Source organism: Ambystoma mexicanum, chromosome 5p, assembly GCF_040938575.1.
Source record: "Ambystoma mexicanum isolate Mex_15411 chromosome 5p, UKY_AmexF1_1, whole genome shotgun sequence".
Classification (NCBI taxonomy): domain Eukaryota; kingdom Metazoa; phylum Chordata; class Amphibia; order Caudata; family Ambystomatidae; genus Ambystoma; species Ambystoma mexicanum.
The window spans coordinates 212,887,279-212,902,908 of NC_090930.1; the positions used below are offsets into that span (position 1 = coordinate 212,887,279).

Sequence of the window (15,630 nt, forward strand, 5' to 3'; positions counted from 1 at the left end):
GATTGATATTGTTTGTTTCATTGGTGATATGATTTCCTCTGTGGATTTGAACAATGTGACTACACATTACTAATAAACAGATTTCAAAATAAATAGGCTATAAACTTGAAAGTAAGGATGATGTAGAGAATTTCGGCTTATCAGATGTCTTGGTTATTGTAACTTTGCTGTTTTCATCGAAATTTCAATAAAAAGGCAAGTTTGACAAAAAAAGTGTAAACTATATAGGTTTGTCATTTAACCCATGACAAATGATGTGGTATTTATCCTACCTCCTCCAAACGTTGCTGAAGGAATTGTGGTCTAAGGAAAGCTTTCATGCATATCTGCTGCTCTGCAGAGTCAAATCTATGGTTAGGATTTCCAGTATCAACCAACACAGATTTAACTGTATTGGCTGTCAGGGATCAGTATTTAATAGACATGACAGGTTGTGATTGGAAAATTACAGCATTACAGCCATACTTACCCTTAAGACAAGGGAGATAATTGTTGCTTGGTGGCAGAAAGTTAGTTCAGTCAATCATTTACTCTTTGGGCCTCATTACGAGTCCGGCTGTAGCCGTGCCGGAAAAACCGGCAGGCTGCAGCCGGACCCGTAATACCATTCCGCCTCCTTGATTTCCGGAATCACCAGGGCATTACAACACCGGTGACGCGGTAATTCCGGAGGCAGAATTCTGTAAATCCCCATTCCCATGGAAACACTGGTTCCTTCTATGACAGAGCCGGTGTTTCCATGTCCGCCTGCAGGCGGGTGGTGTTAATCCCGCCAGGTCAGACCTGGCGGGAGTAACACCTCCTGCCTGCAGGACTCTGAATCAGCCGGTCCGGAAAGAACGGTGGCAGCGGTTTACCGCCACAGTACTTTCTGGACCGGCAGGGTCGTAATGAGGCCCTTGTCTTTTTCTCAGACAGAATTTCATAGTGCTGGAACCCAATAGTGTAGCATATCTCCTTGGACCACATTCAACGAACTTGGCATTGTAGTTTGCGTCTGCTTAATTTATTTAAATGAACATGTGTACTCAGAGAGTAGCTGTAGGGTGGATGGAGCAGGAAAGGGTTAACCCTACAAGCAGTGACAAGATCTGCTTTAACTTTGTTGCAGAAATCGGACATGGGACTTGAATCTCCGGTCAGATTAGTTCAGTGAATCTTGAATAGCAGCACTGCAGTGGGAACACAGGAACAACAGCACCCAATCCCTATGTAATCCAAACTCTGTTACCCTGGGCCATTGTCAACACCTTTTATAGGTTTTTAGTAGATTTACTTCTGTATGACAAGTGAAGGATTTTATGACTTCATGAGAAGGATTTCACTCCGTATAATTAGCACAATGGATTTCTATTAGAGGACATGCAACCCTGGCCTCCCAAGGTTACTCCTCCGGTCTTCAAGAGATACCAACATAGATGTGTCCTCATGATATAATTAAGAGTCTCACACTCCTATCATCATTTGTTTTAAGCTGCTTCTGTTAGTTATTACTAACACTGAAAGTGTTCATACTTTTGGCAGTGTGAGCAGGGTTATGAATATTTGTGCTAAGGCAGAAGAAAGCAAGCATGCAAATAAATTATGCATGGGTGTGCCAACATACTTTCCACCATCCTGACTACAAGCCTATCATTCAAAACTGAGTTCTCTCTAAGATACTGTAGGCCTGGTGCTGGATATAAAGATGTAGCCCTTCTTGAATAAGCATACTTTTCTCATTTTCATTTTAATTCACTTACAATCATGTTTCTCCATTAACATGCTAATCATTTACATATATCTGCATTTTTCTTCTACTAAGACTAAGTATATATAATAGGTAATGGTTACCAGATGGTTAAAGGTCCAATGGTCAAGGTAGAGAAGATCGGTTTCTTTTTTGTTTAAGGTGTGCATATTTCTCGTAGAATTTACTACTGTAATCTCCTCTGAGATTTAGAAATATTGTTGGAATTGTGATTATTTTTGCCAGTTTGAATGAGATGACAGTTTGATCTCACTTTATTTTTGTTTGTTTCCATCAAATTAGTGTTTCCTTTCCGGCAAAACAAAAATTAAATAAAGAGAGTTAAAAAGAAATTGTGCATAATTATCTATATTATTAATGTTTCAGCGCCCGACACCGTCGAACGGAGCAAGAAGAAGATGAAGAACTGCTGTCAGAGAGTCGAAAGACAGCAAATGTGTGTGTACGATTTGAGGAGTCGCCCTCCTGTGAGTGAAACGATTTTCTTGAATTTGTCTGAAGTTTGCAATGAATAAGACCTACCAAAGATATGATGTTTTGTGGTAATACAACATTTTTAAGTCCGCCTAATAGATACTGTAGATCCTAGTTTTTGTCTTCCAATGTGCTTGATAAGCTGCATTGCAACACATCTTTTACATGTCCACTGAATTACTTGAATAACTTGCCTCTTGAATTCCAAGGAAGTTAAAATATGGTGGAAAGTGCATTATTCACTAAAATGCATCCAGGCATATAAACCATGTGTTGCATTTGTAAGGGGGATGTATCTAATTTTTTAAACAAAGCATTTAATTTTATATGACGGAAATGTGATGGAAAAGTGGCATGTCCAACACAGTTTAGATGCTTTGAATACTGCAAAATACATGGGTTTCTATAAAAAGTTCACTTTTGACTTACAATATTCACACATTTGGGTCATGTCCGAAAACCATTTGCTAAGAGAGCATGGTCCTATCTTTGCAAACATTTTCCATTCTCAATTAAGAACACATTATTTTCTCCATGCAAATACATACAATCCAATGGTATAACAAAGACAGAAACAGCAGCAAGGCTATTCCTCAATGAATTATGTATTTATTCCTGTTTGCTGTTTCTGAGTACTGCTATGGATTGAGAGAAAGATCAAAAATACTCTAATTTTATGATTTATTTTGAAATTAAAGTAGATGTGGCCATGATGGCTTTTAAAATGTATGAAATAAGCAAAACTAAAAACTATGGGTCTCCATCCTTGGATTACAGACTATTACGGGGGGAGGGGAGGAACATTAGAAGGACTCACGGTACCCTTGCCCTCAGTGCAAGAATACAAATTATTTGCAGACTTTCCATCCCTCTCTTCAGGAGACATGACACAGTTCAAACCGGTCTTTAGTTCATAATCCTCAAATAGTCAAGACTTCTGTCCCAACTACTTGTTGCAGACTTTCCTGGGTCTGATAACACGTGACTAGACAACCGCAACAAAGTACAAATGTATCTTCACAGGGCAACAAGTCGTCAGCTTCCCTGGTCCCGTAGTCTAGACCTGCGATATCATACATGCGGTACTTATTTTGGAGGATCTGTAAGGTAGACATTGAAGTATAGCCTTGTGTAGTCCCATAAAGTCTTGGGGCGATCGACCCGTAGCTCCAAGGAGATAACCATTTTGTCTCGGGCAGGAACCAGATACTTTCGGGGACAGTAAAGTTTGTAGCTATTCCCTTCTGCGGTTCTCTTTATGGGAAAAATGTCTGAGATGTTAATAATGGGAAGCTGACTCCCATCCTAGTGTCGAAATTATGTTGGGGTAGTATGCTTTCCAAGCCGGCCTTGATCTGGTGGTCTTGACCCTTGACCCAATGGAGAGTGGTTGGGTACTCTCTGGTCAGGGGGATGTTGATTTATTAGTGGAAAAGATGACGTTAGTCACTTTTTTCCAGGTTGCCTTGTCAGGGAGCTAGAGATCATGTGATTCTGTTTACTATTCTTGTGGGATCCCCAGTTTTTGTCAACTGGGTCCGATTCCACTCGTGATGCCATATGTGAGGAGCCAGGAATGAGATCCAGACATAGAGGACTCATGGTTTTGGACAATAAAGGTTTATTGAAACAAAAATGGGTTGGAAAATGCCACACTATACCTATTCTAGGGGGCATTTTCCAGCCTAAAGCAAAACTAAGTGTTTGTCCAATGTCAAGATGTCCAAACCAAACTGTCCTGTATCTAAAATACTATTCTGGCCCTCACGTTCTAAAAATTAAGTCTAAGGTGAATAGGGAAATGTCTTTGGCCTTGAAAAGTGTTAACATTTTCAAAAAGGAAAGGTGTAACTCCAACACAAAAGTTCCAAATGGATAAAGCTCACAGTTTCAGAAGATAGCTCTTTTTCCCTGGATTTCTCTTCACTGCACTTTAAACCTTCAAGGATATGAGTTTTCCTTGGGCTTCTTTTGGTCAGCAAAACAACTTGTATGCAGGAAAACTTGGCTGTTAGTTTTAATTTTGGTAGGATACATGTGTACTCTACTCTCCTGCCAGGTTTCTCCTCCTCTTTAATATAGTTTCAATTCATTCTTTGGCTATACCTGAGGTACCGCAACTTTCGGCAGTGAAAACTTGAGCTTCCCCTTTAAATTTGGTATAGGGTGAAGGGGCATGGCTCTGGGCGTAGGAACGCCCCCCAGACCCTTCCCTCTGGCACCTCACCTCAGTCCCTTTTTCCACATGGATAGTGTCCGACCTGGCAGCTAGGTGCAAAGACTTTTTTAACTTCTGCGTGCACCATGTTCTTTGTTTTTTATAATCTTCTTCACCTCCCTTTGGTGCTTTGCCTCCCCCAGCGTTTGTCGGCTGCAGGTGTGTTCACAAGATGCGCATCCTGCTATCGCTTGTTACTGGCCTGGGTCCCCCATGGGCTCTGTCTTGAGTGCCTGGTGCCTGACCACCACTAGGATGCGTGCACGGCTTGCAGCGCTCTCGGTCACCTGGCGTTGAAGAATCGTCTTTCACGCTTTCACGCTGGAGGGAGATTTTCCATGCTTCTCCTCCAGGTCATCTTAAAGAGTTTGTCTCTAGGACCCCATGTCAAGACAAGGTAGGCCCTTTATTTAGTATGGCTCCTCAGTGCGGAGACTCCTTCCCAAAGGTTTCCAAGCTGAGGGGCCCACAGGCTCTTCCGGCAGTCCACAGAGGGGCGATCAAGTTCAGCCTCCTCTTCGGGGCCAGTGGGTAACGGATGGTCGTGATCTACCGGCCCAGCCTACTAGAGCCACCTCTGAGGTCGTGGTGCAAGGCGATTCGACTACTGTCCAGCGGGCCGAGGGCTCTGAGTCTACCGGAATCATCTTTGAGGTTGGCGCTTCTGCTTCAGGTTCCAGGGTCAGAGAGTGCCCTTCCATATCTGAGCCAGCAAGTGGCATGGTGCCTACGCACCCTTCCTCTCAGGGCGTGGTGCAAGGCCCAAAGATGGCTGACAAGCATGCAGCAGATCCTGCTAGGCCGGTGGCAATCTTGGATTCAGATCTCCCCGGTCCTTGACCCACAGAATGTGCCCTGCAAGAACGTTCCAGTCTCCTTCCCTCGGGAAGCAGCGGCGTACTTTATGGTGTAAGTGGTTGGTCTTCCCAAGGTTTCATCTACCCCTCGCAGCCTTACAGCTACACGCCCCAGACGCCTCGATGCTTCGATCGGGAAAGTAGATGCAGCGTCGCTTAGGGCTGCGCCCCTCGTGATCCGGTGGCTTGCAGGGATTGCTCCTTCAAGTGCTTCCTTGTCAGAACTCTCCTTCATAAACTTGACCCCGTAGTGTAGAAGAAGAATTCTTCCCACTAATGTATCCCTCTGAATGTACAACTAAACATACAGAGGAATCAATTAATTGAAAGACTGGATTCCCTCAAGACCACTGTGGCTGTAAAAGGAAACACGTGAGGTTAATGCCTTTTAATACAGGCCGTAGTACAAGAATACAAGGCTAGATACCAACACTAACCTGTAAAACTAGAAGATGGATCCAAAAGATCAGGTTGGAAATAGGCACAATAGCCGTTGAGGTTTCTGTAACAAAAATCACAAAGGATTTGTCGAATCACAGTTACCACAATAAATGTGACACAGAAACGGGCAAAACAAAATGTGGCAAAGGCTTAACGGGATATAAAGTGGTACTAGGTAGTTCCTAGGAATGAGGGAAGTTCAGAGCAATTGATAATCCCAAGAAACTATGCCGTAGACAAGGGGATGCCTATAACATACATTACAATGTTCCCGACAACACCCTAAAGCCTCTTATTCACTAAGAAGGGTCTAGTGTGTAAGGAACCCACAAGCACGAGAAATAAAGAAAAGGCAGACAGACTTAACGTACCAAAGTAATTTCAGAAATTCCCACGTAGCAGCGGAGGCTGAATCCAATCCTGCGGAGCAGCTGAGGCTAAAACGGCTCCCCCGTAGCAGCGGAGGCTGAACTAATACCGCGGTATAGCTGAGGCTGAAACAGCTCCCACGTAGCTGTGGAAGCTGACACGAATCCTGCGGTACAGCTGAAACTGAGACAACTCCCACGTAGCAGCGGAGGCTGAAACTAATCCCGCAGTACAGCTGAGGCTGAGTCCAAAAGAAGTCATGGGAGGTAGGTTTAACTAAATATGCCAAAACAAGGTTAGAAAATAATAGAAGTCCAAAAACGTTCCGGGATGAGTACTACTGGAACACAAACTCAAGCCAAGAACAAAACAAGGCAAACCAAGAGCAGTCCGAGTCAAAAACAGGCGGGTGGCGTCAAAACCAAAAGGAGCAAGCGAGGCCAATCCAGGGACGTAAGCAATGTTTCCTAATAACCAGGTAGAGCATAGTAATCAAGACAGTCAAGGGATGTTCAAAAGCAGGTAAAAAAACAATAGCCAAAAGATACGTGAACACTAAGCAAACAGCAAGAGAAAAGTTCAATCAGAAGCACTGAAACCTTGACAAGGCGGGGCTAAAGTAGAGAAAGTCAGCTGCCTAGCGTTTGATTCCTGAACGCCGGTTCCCGCCCCTTGACAATGGCTTCCAAAGCTTCCATGGTAACCTCCATCCCCTCCTGCAGGCAGAGAGACAAATTCTTTGATTCTGATGATTGTATTTTCATACTGAAAAAGCTTTACTAGGGAACCTAGTAGGTTGTGGCTTCTTTGAATACCGCCCCAAGTGCTTTGGCATGACATTACTCCTCCTCATGTGCTCCCCAGAGATGATGAGTTTCCTCAAGGGCATGCCAAGAACGTGAACCCACAGGTTATGCCTCCTAGGCCTCTGCCTCTGGGCCCTCTTCCGGTTCCAACAGTGCTTCCAGTGCTGCAACCTGTTCCCGATGATGTCCAGGACAAGAGCCTTTGGCATCTATGAAGGCTTTTCATGACCGTCTTCAGGGCCTTGCAGAGTTCTTGGGATTCCCTCAGCAAGAGCAATCCCCCAAGGATTGGGGAGTGGTAGCAGAGATTTTGGCCAGACGTTCCATGAGCCGCTCAGGAATTCCCCTCCAGAAGGATGTCCTGCAGGTGGCGAGAAAGGTCTGGGAGAAGCCCAGGGTCAATGCCCAGATGAACAAGAAATTGGACAGCCAGTTCAGGCTTTTGGATGGGGAGGAAGTCTTCCCGGCCTCCCAACCACACTATTCAGATGTGGCACCGGCCTCCCTGTATTCAAAACCATCATCATCGTCCTCCTCGGCAGTGGCCATCTCCAGTTGTCTTTCCAAAGAGGACAAAGCCCTTGAGTCTTTTGGCAAGCATTGCTATCTCAACTCTGGGCTGCGTTTGCGGCATGCCAACGCTGACGCCCTCCTTGTTGCGGTGAACCAGAAGCTGTGGCGAGAGATCGGGGAGTTCCTGCCTGACCTCCCTCTGGAGAGCCAAGCCTCCTTCAAGGCCAGGCTGGCCACACCTAGCAATAGTGCAGGACCTCATGGAGTATTCTGTCCCGCACATGGTTACAGACAGCAGAGGGCTGTGCCTGGGGGCCGAGATGAGGCAGACTGTGTGGATGCCTGCCACTAAATTCTACTCTGATGTGCAAGAGAGGATACTGGATCATCCTTTTGAGGGGTTGGATCTTTTTCATCCATCCACCAATGACAAGCTGACTAAAATAAGACCTCTGTGCAGACCACCAAGTCGTTAGCCATCCTGAGTAAAACCAGGGCATCAGTCCTATCCTCAGTCCCTGCGCAGGACCGACTTCAAGCCCCACACCATTGTCGGCTTCAAGGGGTTTGAAGACCGCAATAAACGGAGGACGGACAGATCCCCTAGTGAACACAGGAGGAAACGGCAGAGGACATTGCGCAGATGTTTCCGCACCCGAACCTCAGCTCAGGCCTCAGAAGCCAAAAAAGAATGACATAATGGTCAGAGAACACAGCTCGCCCGTAGGTGCCGGCTGGCTCTTTTTCGAGGCAGCTGGAAGCATTGTTTAGAGAGTCCGTGGATCCTTTCAGTCTTCCTCTTCCTTTCCCTCTTCCTTCCTCTCATCCTCTACTTCAGATAGGATCCCTGGCCCTTTCATAGGAGATCCTATCTCTTCTGGGGATGCAGGCAGTGGAACCGGTTCCTCAGTCAGACAGGGGCTCTGGCTTCTACTCCAGGATTTTTGCAGTACCCAAGAACAACCAGACTAGCCTGAGGGTAGTCCTGGACCTGTCATTTCTCAACCTATCTTTACGACTGAAACACTTCAAGATGATTAATCCAGTCTACATAGCCCAGGCTCTATGTGCAGGGGACTGGATGTGTTCCCTATACCTCAAGGATGTGTACCTTCATGTCCCCATCTACCAGCCACATCAGAAATGTCTGCGGTACACGATTATGTTGTACCACTTCCACTACAGGTGCTGCCTTTCGGCCCTCAACTCGGCCCTCACTCTGCCCCAACGAGTGGCTGACGTTCTTCACCAGCTGGCGTTCTCCCTCAACCGCCGGAAGTCGCAGCTGGCTCCCGCCCAGGATCTGGTGTTCCTTGGAGTGCCTTGGGGCACGGCCGTGCAGCAGGTGTTCCCCCACACCTGAGACGCTCCTTTCCCTTCGCAGGGTAATAGGGTACTTTCTGGCCAACTTGACCACCTCGGCATGGTGATAACAGCACCTTCTGGGGCTGATGGCATCTTGCGTGCTCATGGTTCAGCACTCCTGCCTCAAGATAAGGTGACTCCGGCTCCACCTGGTGGCTAATTGTGACCAGGAAACAGGGTCACAGTCGGGTAGGATTCCTATTCCCCTGTCCCTCCTCCCAGATCTTCAATGGTGGATGATGGATAGCAGTATGGTAGTGGGAGCCCTCTTTACCCTGCTGGAGCCCACTCTGGTGGTGACAATGGATTCCTCGCTTTCGGGCTGGGGTGCTACTCGATTCATGCTGCAAGGTCCAGGCTCAAACCTCAGGGAGGTGGTCCTGGCGCTCATGGCTTTTCTGCTGCTCATCTGGGACAAGGCGGTTCTGGTCAGGACCGACAACTCCACAACAATGTTTTACCTGAACAAACAGGGTTGTACCCGTTCCCCACTCCTGTGCTTGGAGGCGTTGTCAATCTGGGAATGGGCCCTGACATGAAGGATATGGATTTCCTCGGTGCATCTCCCGTGGGACAGCAATGCGGAAGCGGGCCAGCTCAGCCGCTAGGGGTTAAACACCTTGAGTGAGAGTTATGCATCAACTGCTTGTTACCCCAGTTCCAGAGATGGGGGTTTCCAGATCTGGACTTATTCACATCTCCTCTGAATCCAAATGCCCCTGTTTTGCTTTTTGGGCAGGGCAGGGTCAGGAGTCTCTGGGGGACACATTCCAGCTCTGCTGGCACGGCCCCATGTGCTATCTGTTTCCTCCTCCTTTGTTGCTCCAGCGGACTCTCTACAAGTACTGGGCATCGGTGGGCTGCAGTCTCATCCTGATTGTGCCCCACTGGCTTTTTGAGGTTGTGGTTCTCAGATCTGCTGCAGTCGTGTTCCCAGGGGCTGGTCCATCTTCCGATCCCCAGCAGAGGCTTCCTGATGCAGCAGGGTGTCGCAGTGGAGCACTCGAACCCGGCCAGCGGCCTGGTCCATGACCAGCTGAGACTGCACCATGCTCAGTTCTCAGAGGACAACTAGGACATCACATCAGTACAAGAGTAAGTGGACTAGATTTTGCCAGTGGGCTCGCGACAAGGGGTTGGAACCCTCACATTTTCCTTGGACTATGTGCTGGCTTTTTCAGCACGTCTGGCTTGTTCCGGCATTCAAGTCAATACCTGCTGCACCTGTCTGGTGGCTATTGCGGCCTACAAGAGTTCCCCTGAGCATGTTTTTCCTCAGCCAACTCAGTGGTTAAGGCCCACCTCAAGGGGTTGTCCAAGCTCTTTTCTCCAGTACATAGGTTGCATCTGGTCTGAGACCTTAATGTGGTTCTTGCTGCCTTGCAGCTAAAGCCCTTAGAGCCAATGACCTTGGCAGACATCCGGCTGGTGACACGGAAGACAGTGGTGGCACTCAACGTCGGCATGCAGGGTCAGCGAGCTGCAGGCTTTGTCATCATGCAAGCCCTTCACCATGTTTTATAACGAAAAGGTCATCTTGCGCACTTATCCAACCTTCTTGCCCACGGTGGTTACTCCATTCCATTTGAATCGGGAAATCTTCTTGCCGGTGTTCTTTCCGAACCCACTGCCGGAGGCCGAAAGGGCTTGACCTTCCTTGGACTGCAAGAGAGTCCTCAAGTTCTATCTCTCTCAGACAAAATCCTTCAGAAGTCTAAGGCATTGTTCATCACTTTTGGGGGCTCAACTCTCGGGACCCAGGTTTCCAAAGCTTCTATCACCAGCTGGATGGTCCAGGCCATTTCAGAGGCATATATGGCCATGGGCTAACCATTTCTTGAGGGGATTCATGCCCATGCGATCAGAGCTAAAGCCACGTCCGCCGCGTTTCAGAGACATGCTTTTTGGAAAGTCATCCGCAGGGCAGCTACATGGGCCACTCCGTCGACGTTCTGTAAGCGCTATTCCCCGGAAACCAGCTCCAGGCGAGATGCAGAGTTTGGTCAGGTGGTTCTGAAGAACATGTTTGCTTCGTCTTAGATATGAGGCATGTTTTCACAGCTCCACCCTATGGTCTTATTCATTGGAATCACCCACAAGGATGGAGGAAAGGGGATGGGACGCATGAGTAATTAAATGTACTCACTGTAGTTACTAAGAGTACTCATAGTCCTTAGTCCCTTTTCCTCCATACGTCCCACCCACCTTCCCCCGCCTGAATGCCAGGGGCTAATATATTCAGCATAGCCTGGTATTAAAGTGTCTGATCAGTTAAAAGGGGATTGAGGTGAGGAGCCGGAGGGCGGGGCCCCTGCACGCTATACTTTATTTAAAGAAGAAGCTACATTTCTTGCTGCCAAAGGTTCCGATACCATCCCCATGTTTGTGGACGCCCACAAGGATGGAGGAAAGGGGACTCAGGACTATGAGTACTCTAGTCACTACAGTGAGTAACTTTAATTATCCTTATTAGGACTCCCTCATGTGATTTACTTTACACACTGTCCAACTTGACTTTGCATGGTATACTCTCCTACCAGGGATTTCTCAAATGCTTCATTCGATACACTTGCAAACTTGAGTCTGCCTGGTATACTCTCCTGCTAGGGCTTTCTCGGGTAATTCAGTTAACACACATACAACTTGAATCTGCCTGATATACTCTCATGCAAGGTCTTTCTCATATGTTACACTGGGCACACGCAGACTTGACACTATCTTATATTGACTCCATTATGTCTCTTGAGGAAATATTGAGTCTCTCACATGCTTCATTTATTCTTATTTGCCTTCGGTAGGATTTCCAAAGTGCCCTGGTGTCCCAGCTTCCCTTGGGTGGGCTCACCGGCTCTCTGTGGCATGCATCGGCTCTCCCGTGGTAAGCATGAAGCGGCTCTTCAGCGGCCCGTTCCTTCTTCACGGGTTCACCGCCTTTGCTTTGTGGCCTCTGCGTCTCTCATGGCTCCCGCTTGGTTGCTCGGGTTTTCTCTCCATGCTTGACCGGCGTGGAGGCTGTTTTTTGGTACCTTTGTACGCCATGTAATTTTCCCTTCTCTTCCTCTCATGGCGTCCTCGCAGCGGACCAGCTCCTGCAGTCTGCTCTCCTCAGCCTTCTCAGTGAGACAGTTGTCTCCACAGATCTCTCAACAGCATAGGGGACCTTCAGTCGATACCAAGGGGGCGGGTTTCTCCCACCCCGCCTCCCTCCTGTCAGGTGGTTTGGTGGTTTAAATGTCCCAGCATCAAGTATGCGTTCCTAACCACTACAGCACAGCTTGTGCTTTTGGCCTCTATCGATATCTATTACTCTGCATACCTTGCTCATCACAGTACTTTTACATTCAGGGAAATGGAAGTCAGTTCCTGATGACTTATATACAGAGTATGAGAAGGTATTCTTAGTGGCTTTCATGGATGGGTGAAGTGAGTTATGACAATATGCCATTAAGGCATGGGAAATGGAGGGGGTATCCCTAAAAGGGAAAGGCAGATACCATGTCTCGTCTGATGATGTTGTGTCACTCCCTTGAGGTTTGCTTCCCCCCATGTGATCCTCCCTCATAAATCCGCCCCCCCGGGTCAGGATCAGGTAGCAGCTGCCGTCCCCTGGCCACATGGGGAGAGGTCACCACTGGAAAAGAAGTGATGATACCGTGGGATTCATCACAATGCATTCCCACCAGTCCCCGTCATTCCTCATATAATCAGGATGTTGAGGAAGTTTGGGAAATGCATGATCCGGATTGGGCCTGAAGGATGTGGTAACCGGAACGTTTAGAAATGTCAATTTGCCCTCCGGTTCGTCTTCCTCAAAGAGCAGGCCTGCTCACCCAGGAGGGAAGTCGCATTCTCCACTCAGAAATTTGAACTCTGAATATTCACGTCTGGTTTCTGAAAGGTTGAGATACAGAGATCAGGATCTCCCAGAGGATGCAGTGGAGGTGTTACTTTCGGCAAGAAGGCCAGCAACTAAAGCTTTAACCGCTGCTGTTGGAACACATTTTGCAGCTGGTGTAGCGATAAGAAAATAGTCTGTTATACATGTGACACACCATCAGTGTTCTTTCGTTTTGTATCTAGGCCATCAAGGGCCACAGGTTTCCACTGCAAAGGGCTATCTGGCAGCATTCTCAATTTTCAAGCGTTTGCCTGAAAAGGCTCTTTATTTTAAACTTTCTTTTGTTAGCCTGTTCCTGAAGGGACTGACAAACTTCTTCCCGCTGGTTCCTTTTATTTGCTCTGGGTTTGTACCTTAATTTGGTGTTAAGATTCTTAATGGAAGTATCAGGTTTTGAGCTCACCTTAGGTTTTCAGCAAGGCGGATCGGCCAGTGATTCACTGCGCCTGCTGATTCTCTGAGTGCGGGAGTCCTGCAGATAGGGGCGAGCCTCTCCTGTAGCCACTCTGCCTGTTTTGAGCAATAGCCAGGACAGGTAAGCCCCCGGAGAAACTGCCAGGAAAAAACCCTTCCAAGGAAGGGATAAAAACTTGTATCCAGTGAATCTGGATGGTAAGTTGCTACAGACAAGACGTGGCAAGGATGAACAGGGAAGGCACAAGTCCAAGGAAACAACACAAACAGAACGGGACTGGAGCACCAAGGAAGGTCCAGGAGCAAGGCAACAGAAGATACGAACAGCAGGTCAAGGAAGCAGAAGGAGGCAGAGGACAACAGGGGAAAAGAAAACAAACAAGGAATCCATGGAGAGAGCAGTCGTTCTCGAAATGCCGACGTTCAGTCTGAAAGTTCAGCGTTGTTGCTATGGACTGCAATACATAGCAACAACGCTGGACTTTCAGACTGAACGCCGGCATTTCTAGAACGAGGATCTCGGAAGATCTCCCCATCACAGATCGAATGCGAAGAGAGAGAGGAAGTAGCAAGGCGAGACAGGGGTTCCTTCAAACTCTAACTCGCCCAAATAACGGCGCAGTAAACTTCAAAAAGTCCGCCAGATCCATGCAGGTCCCGCGCGACTATTTTGAAGAACCTCTGAGTAATTACCAACCTGAATAAACAATGAAAACAGGAAATCCATCAACGCACAAAATGCAATCACCAATAAGGAAGTGACATCCTGGTGCAAATGACAAACGCTCTAGTCTAACCACTTTATGATTAAAAAAGTTTCCAACAATTATCTGACACATCAGGGATTGATATTGAACTTTTCTGTCAACTCACCAATAACTAAATACCGTCCTGAAGAGGGCCATAATATAAACAGCGGAACACCAGGGAAGGTGTTGACAACATCTGTTCAGCCGAAATGTATCTAGACATCCCACAGACACCCAAACTAAGCTGTCTTTCTCTCAAACGAACTTTCAGCTAATGCTGTACATTAAGAATTCTCCCCTGCCATTATGAATTTTTGGTAAAAAATGTTGTCGTCAATGTGATGAATTATGAATGTCACTTACTAACACAAGTCAATATTGGTAGAAAAATGCGTTAATTCGGGACTGTTTTACCTCCAATGGGCCCCCAAAATGGGTTCACAGTGAACAATCTAGAGAACTGCTCCCACTGTGCTCTCTGCCATATATCTCCCCCTGGCACGTAAACTCTGGCCAGGGATGCTCTCATCCACAGAAACAACCATAAAGATATGGGATAGGATGCTGAACATAAAGGGGTTACATAGGGGCATAGGTCTGCGCACTCCAGTTTTCCAAAACCCAGACTTTACTCCAGGCCTCTGGCCCGCCGACTTCAAGAGATGGGTTCAATGAGGACTGCAAACTGTGTCACAACTTTCTGAGAATGGCTTGCCCCGCACCTTTTAGAATTGCAAGGTGGGATTCTCGTGTTTGAGGTGGATAGGTATTTCTACGCCCAAATTTGACACTGAATAATGCACCCACTTATAAAACAAAGGGCTACGCGTGACCTGAGCCCCAGTGAACTCATGCTGCTGGACGGCTCTGGAAGGGGTAACATTTCCAGGCTATACAAGCTCCTACAGTGCGACATGATGACCCTGCAACCCAAGTACATGGCTGAGTGGCAAAAGGACCTAGGTCACCCGATAGAAGACCAGACCTAGGGTGAATATTTGGGCAACAAACTACTCTTCCTCATGATGTGTGACAAATAGAGACTCTGCCCTTAAATTGCCATAACGCTGGTATTATCCCCCAGTATGCTTACATCGCTTTAAGAGTTCATTGGACCCCGCATGCTGGAGGAAATTTGGAGCCCAAGGGACTTACCTTCACATGTGATGGGAGTGCCCACTGGCTCGGAACTTTTGGGGAAAAGTCATTAACTTGATCAAAGCTATCACCAAGATCAAACTTCCAATGGAGCTCGAGGTGACATTACTGGCGGTCCCTACCCAAGGGAGTTACTCTAAGACAGGGGTGACAGCAAAACTACTTACCCAACTCCTTTTAACAGCTAAAACAATTGCCCGAACTTGGAAGTCTCCCGAGGGTCCCTCGCTATCCTTATGGTGGGTCAAAATCTGGGACGTTCTGGTGGCAGAGAAAGTTACAGCGACCGGAGAGGGGAGCTTACATACATTTACAGATATCTGGTCCTCAATCTTGGAATATGACCGAATCCTCCCATACAAACACAGAAGCAACAGGAGGGCGAGGCTCTTTTTGCAAAACTAATAAGAACACGTAGGTGATCCAACTGAGGTGTACTACACTGGGGAGAAGATGGATGGTGAAGGCACGCCCCTGAACGCTCACGCCATAAAAAAATACAACCTGCTAGGGAAAAAAGGCCAAGGGATTTCTTGCAAGGATAAAAAGTTTTAATCTCACAAAAATAAGGGTGCAAGCAAAGACCTTGAGAAGGTTCTGCTGAAAATTAGTACAAGC

At 47.1% G+C, this 15,630-nt stretch overlaps 1 protein-coding gene across 3 annotated transcripts in view; it reads left to right on the plus strand.

Moving 5' to 3' along the window:
* LOC138480867 (probable global transcription activator SNF2L1) overlaps nt 1-15,630 on the plus strand; it is a 1,964,402-nt gene that overhangs the window by 555,680 nt on the left and 1,393,092 nt on the right. For all 3 annotated transcript variants that reach the window (XM_069612650.1, XM_069612651.1, XM_069612652.1), the window contains one exon: nt 2,117-2,217. In XM_069612650.1, coding sequence (XP_069468751.1) covers nt 2,117-2,217 — 101 coding nt within the window. The remainder of the gene's footprint in view (nt 1-2,116; nt 2,218-15,630) is intronic.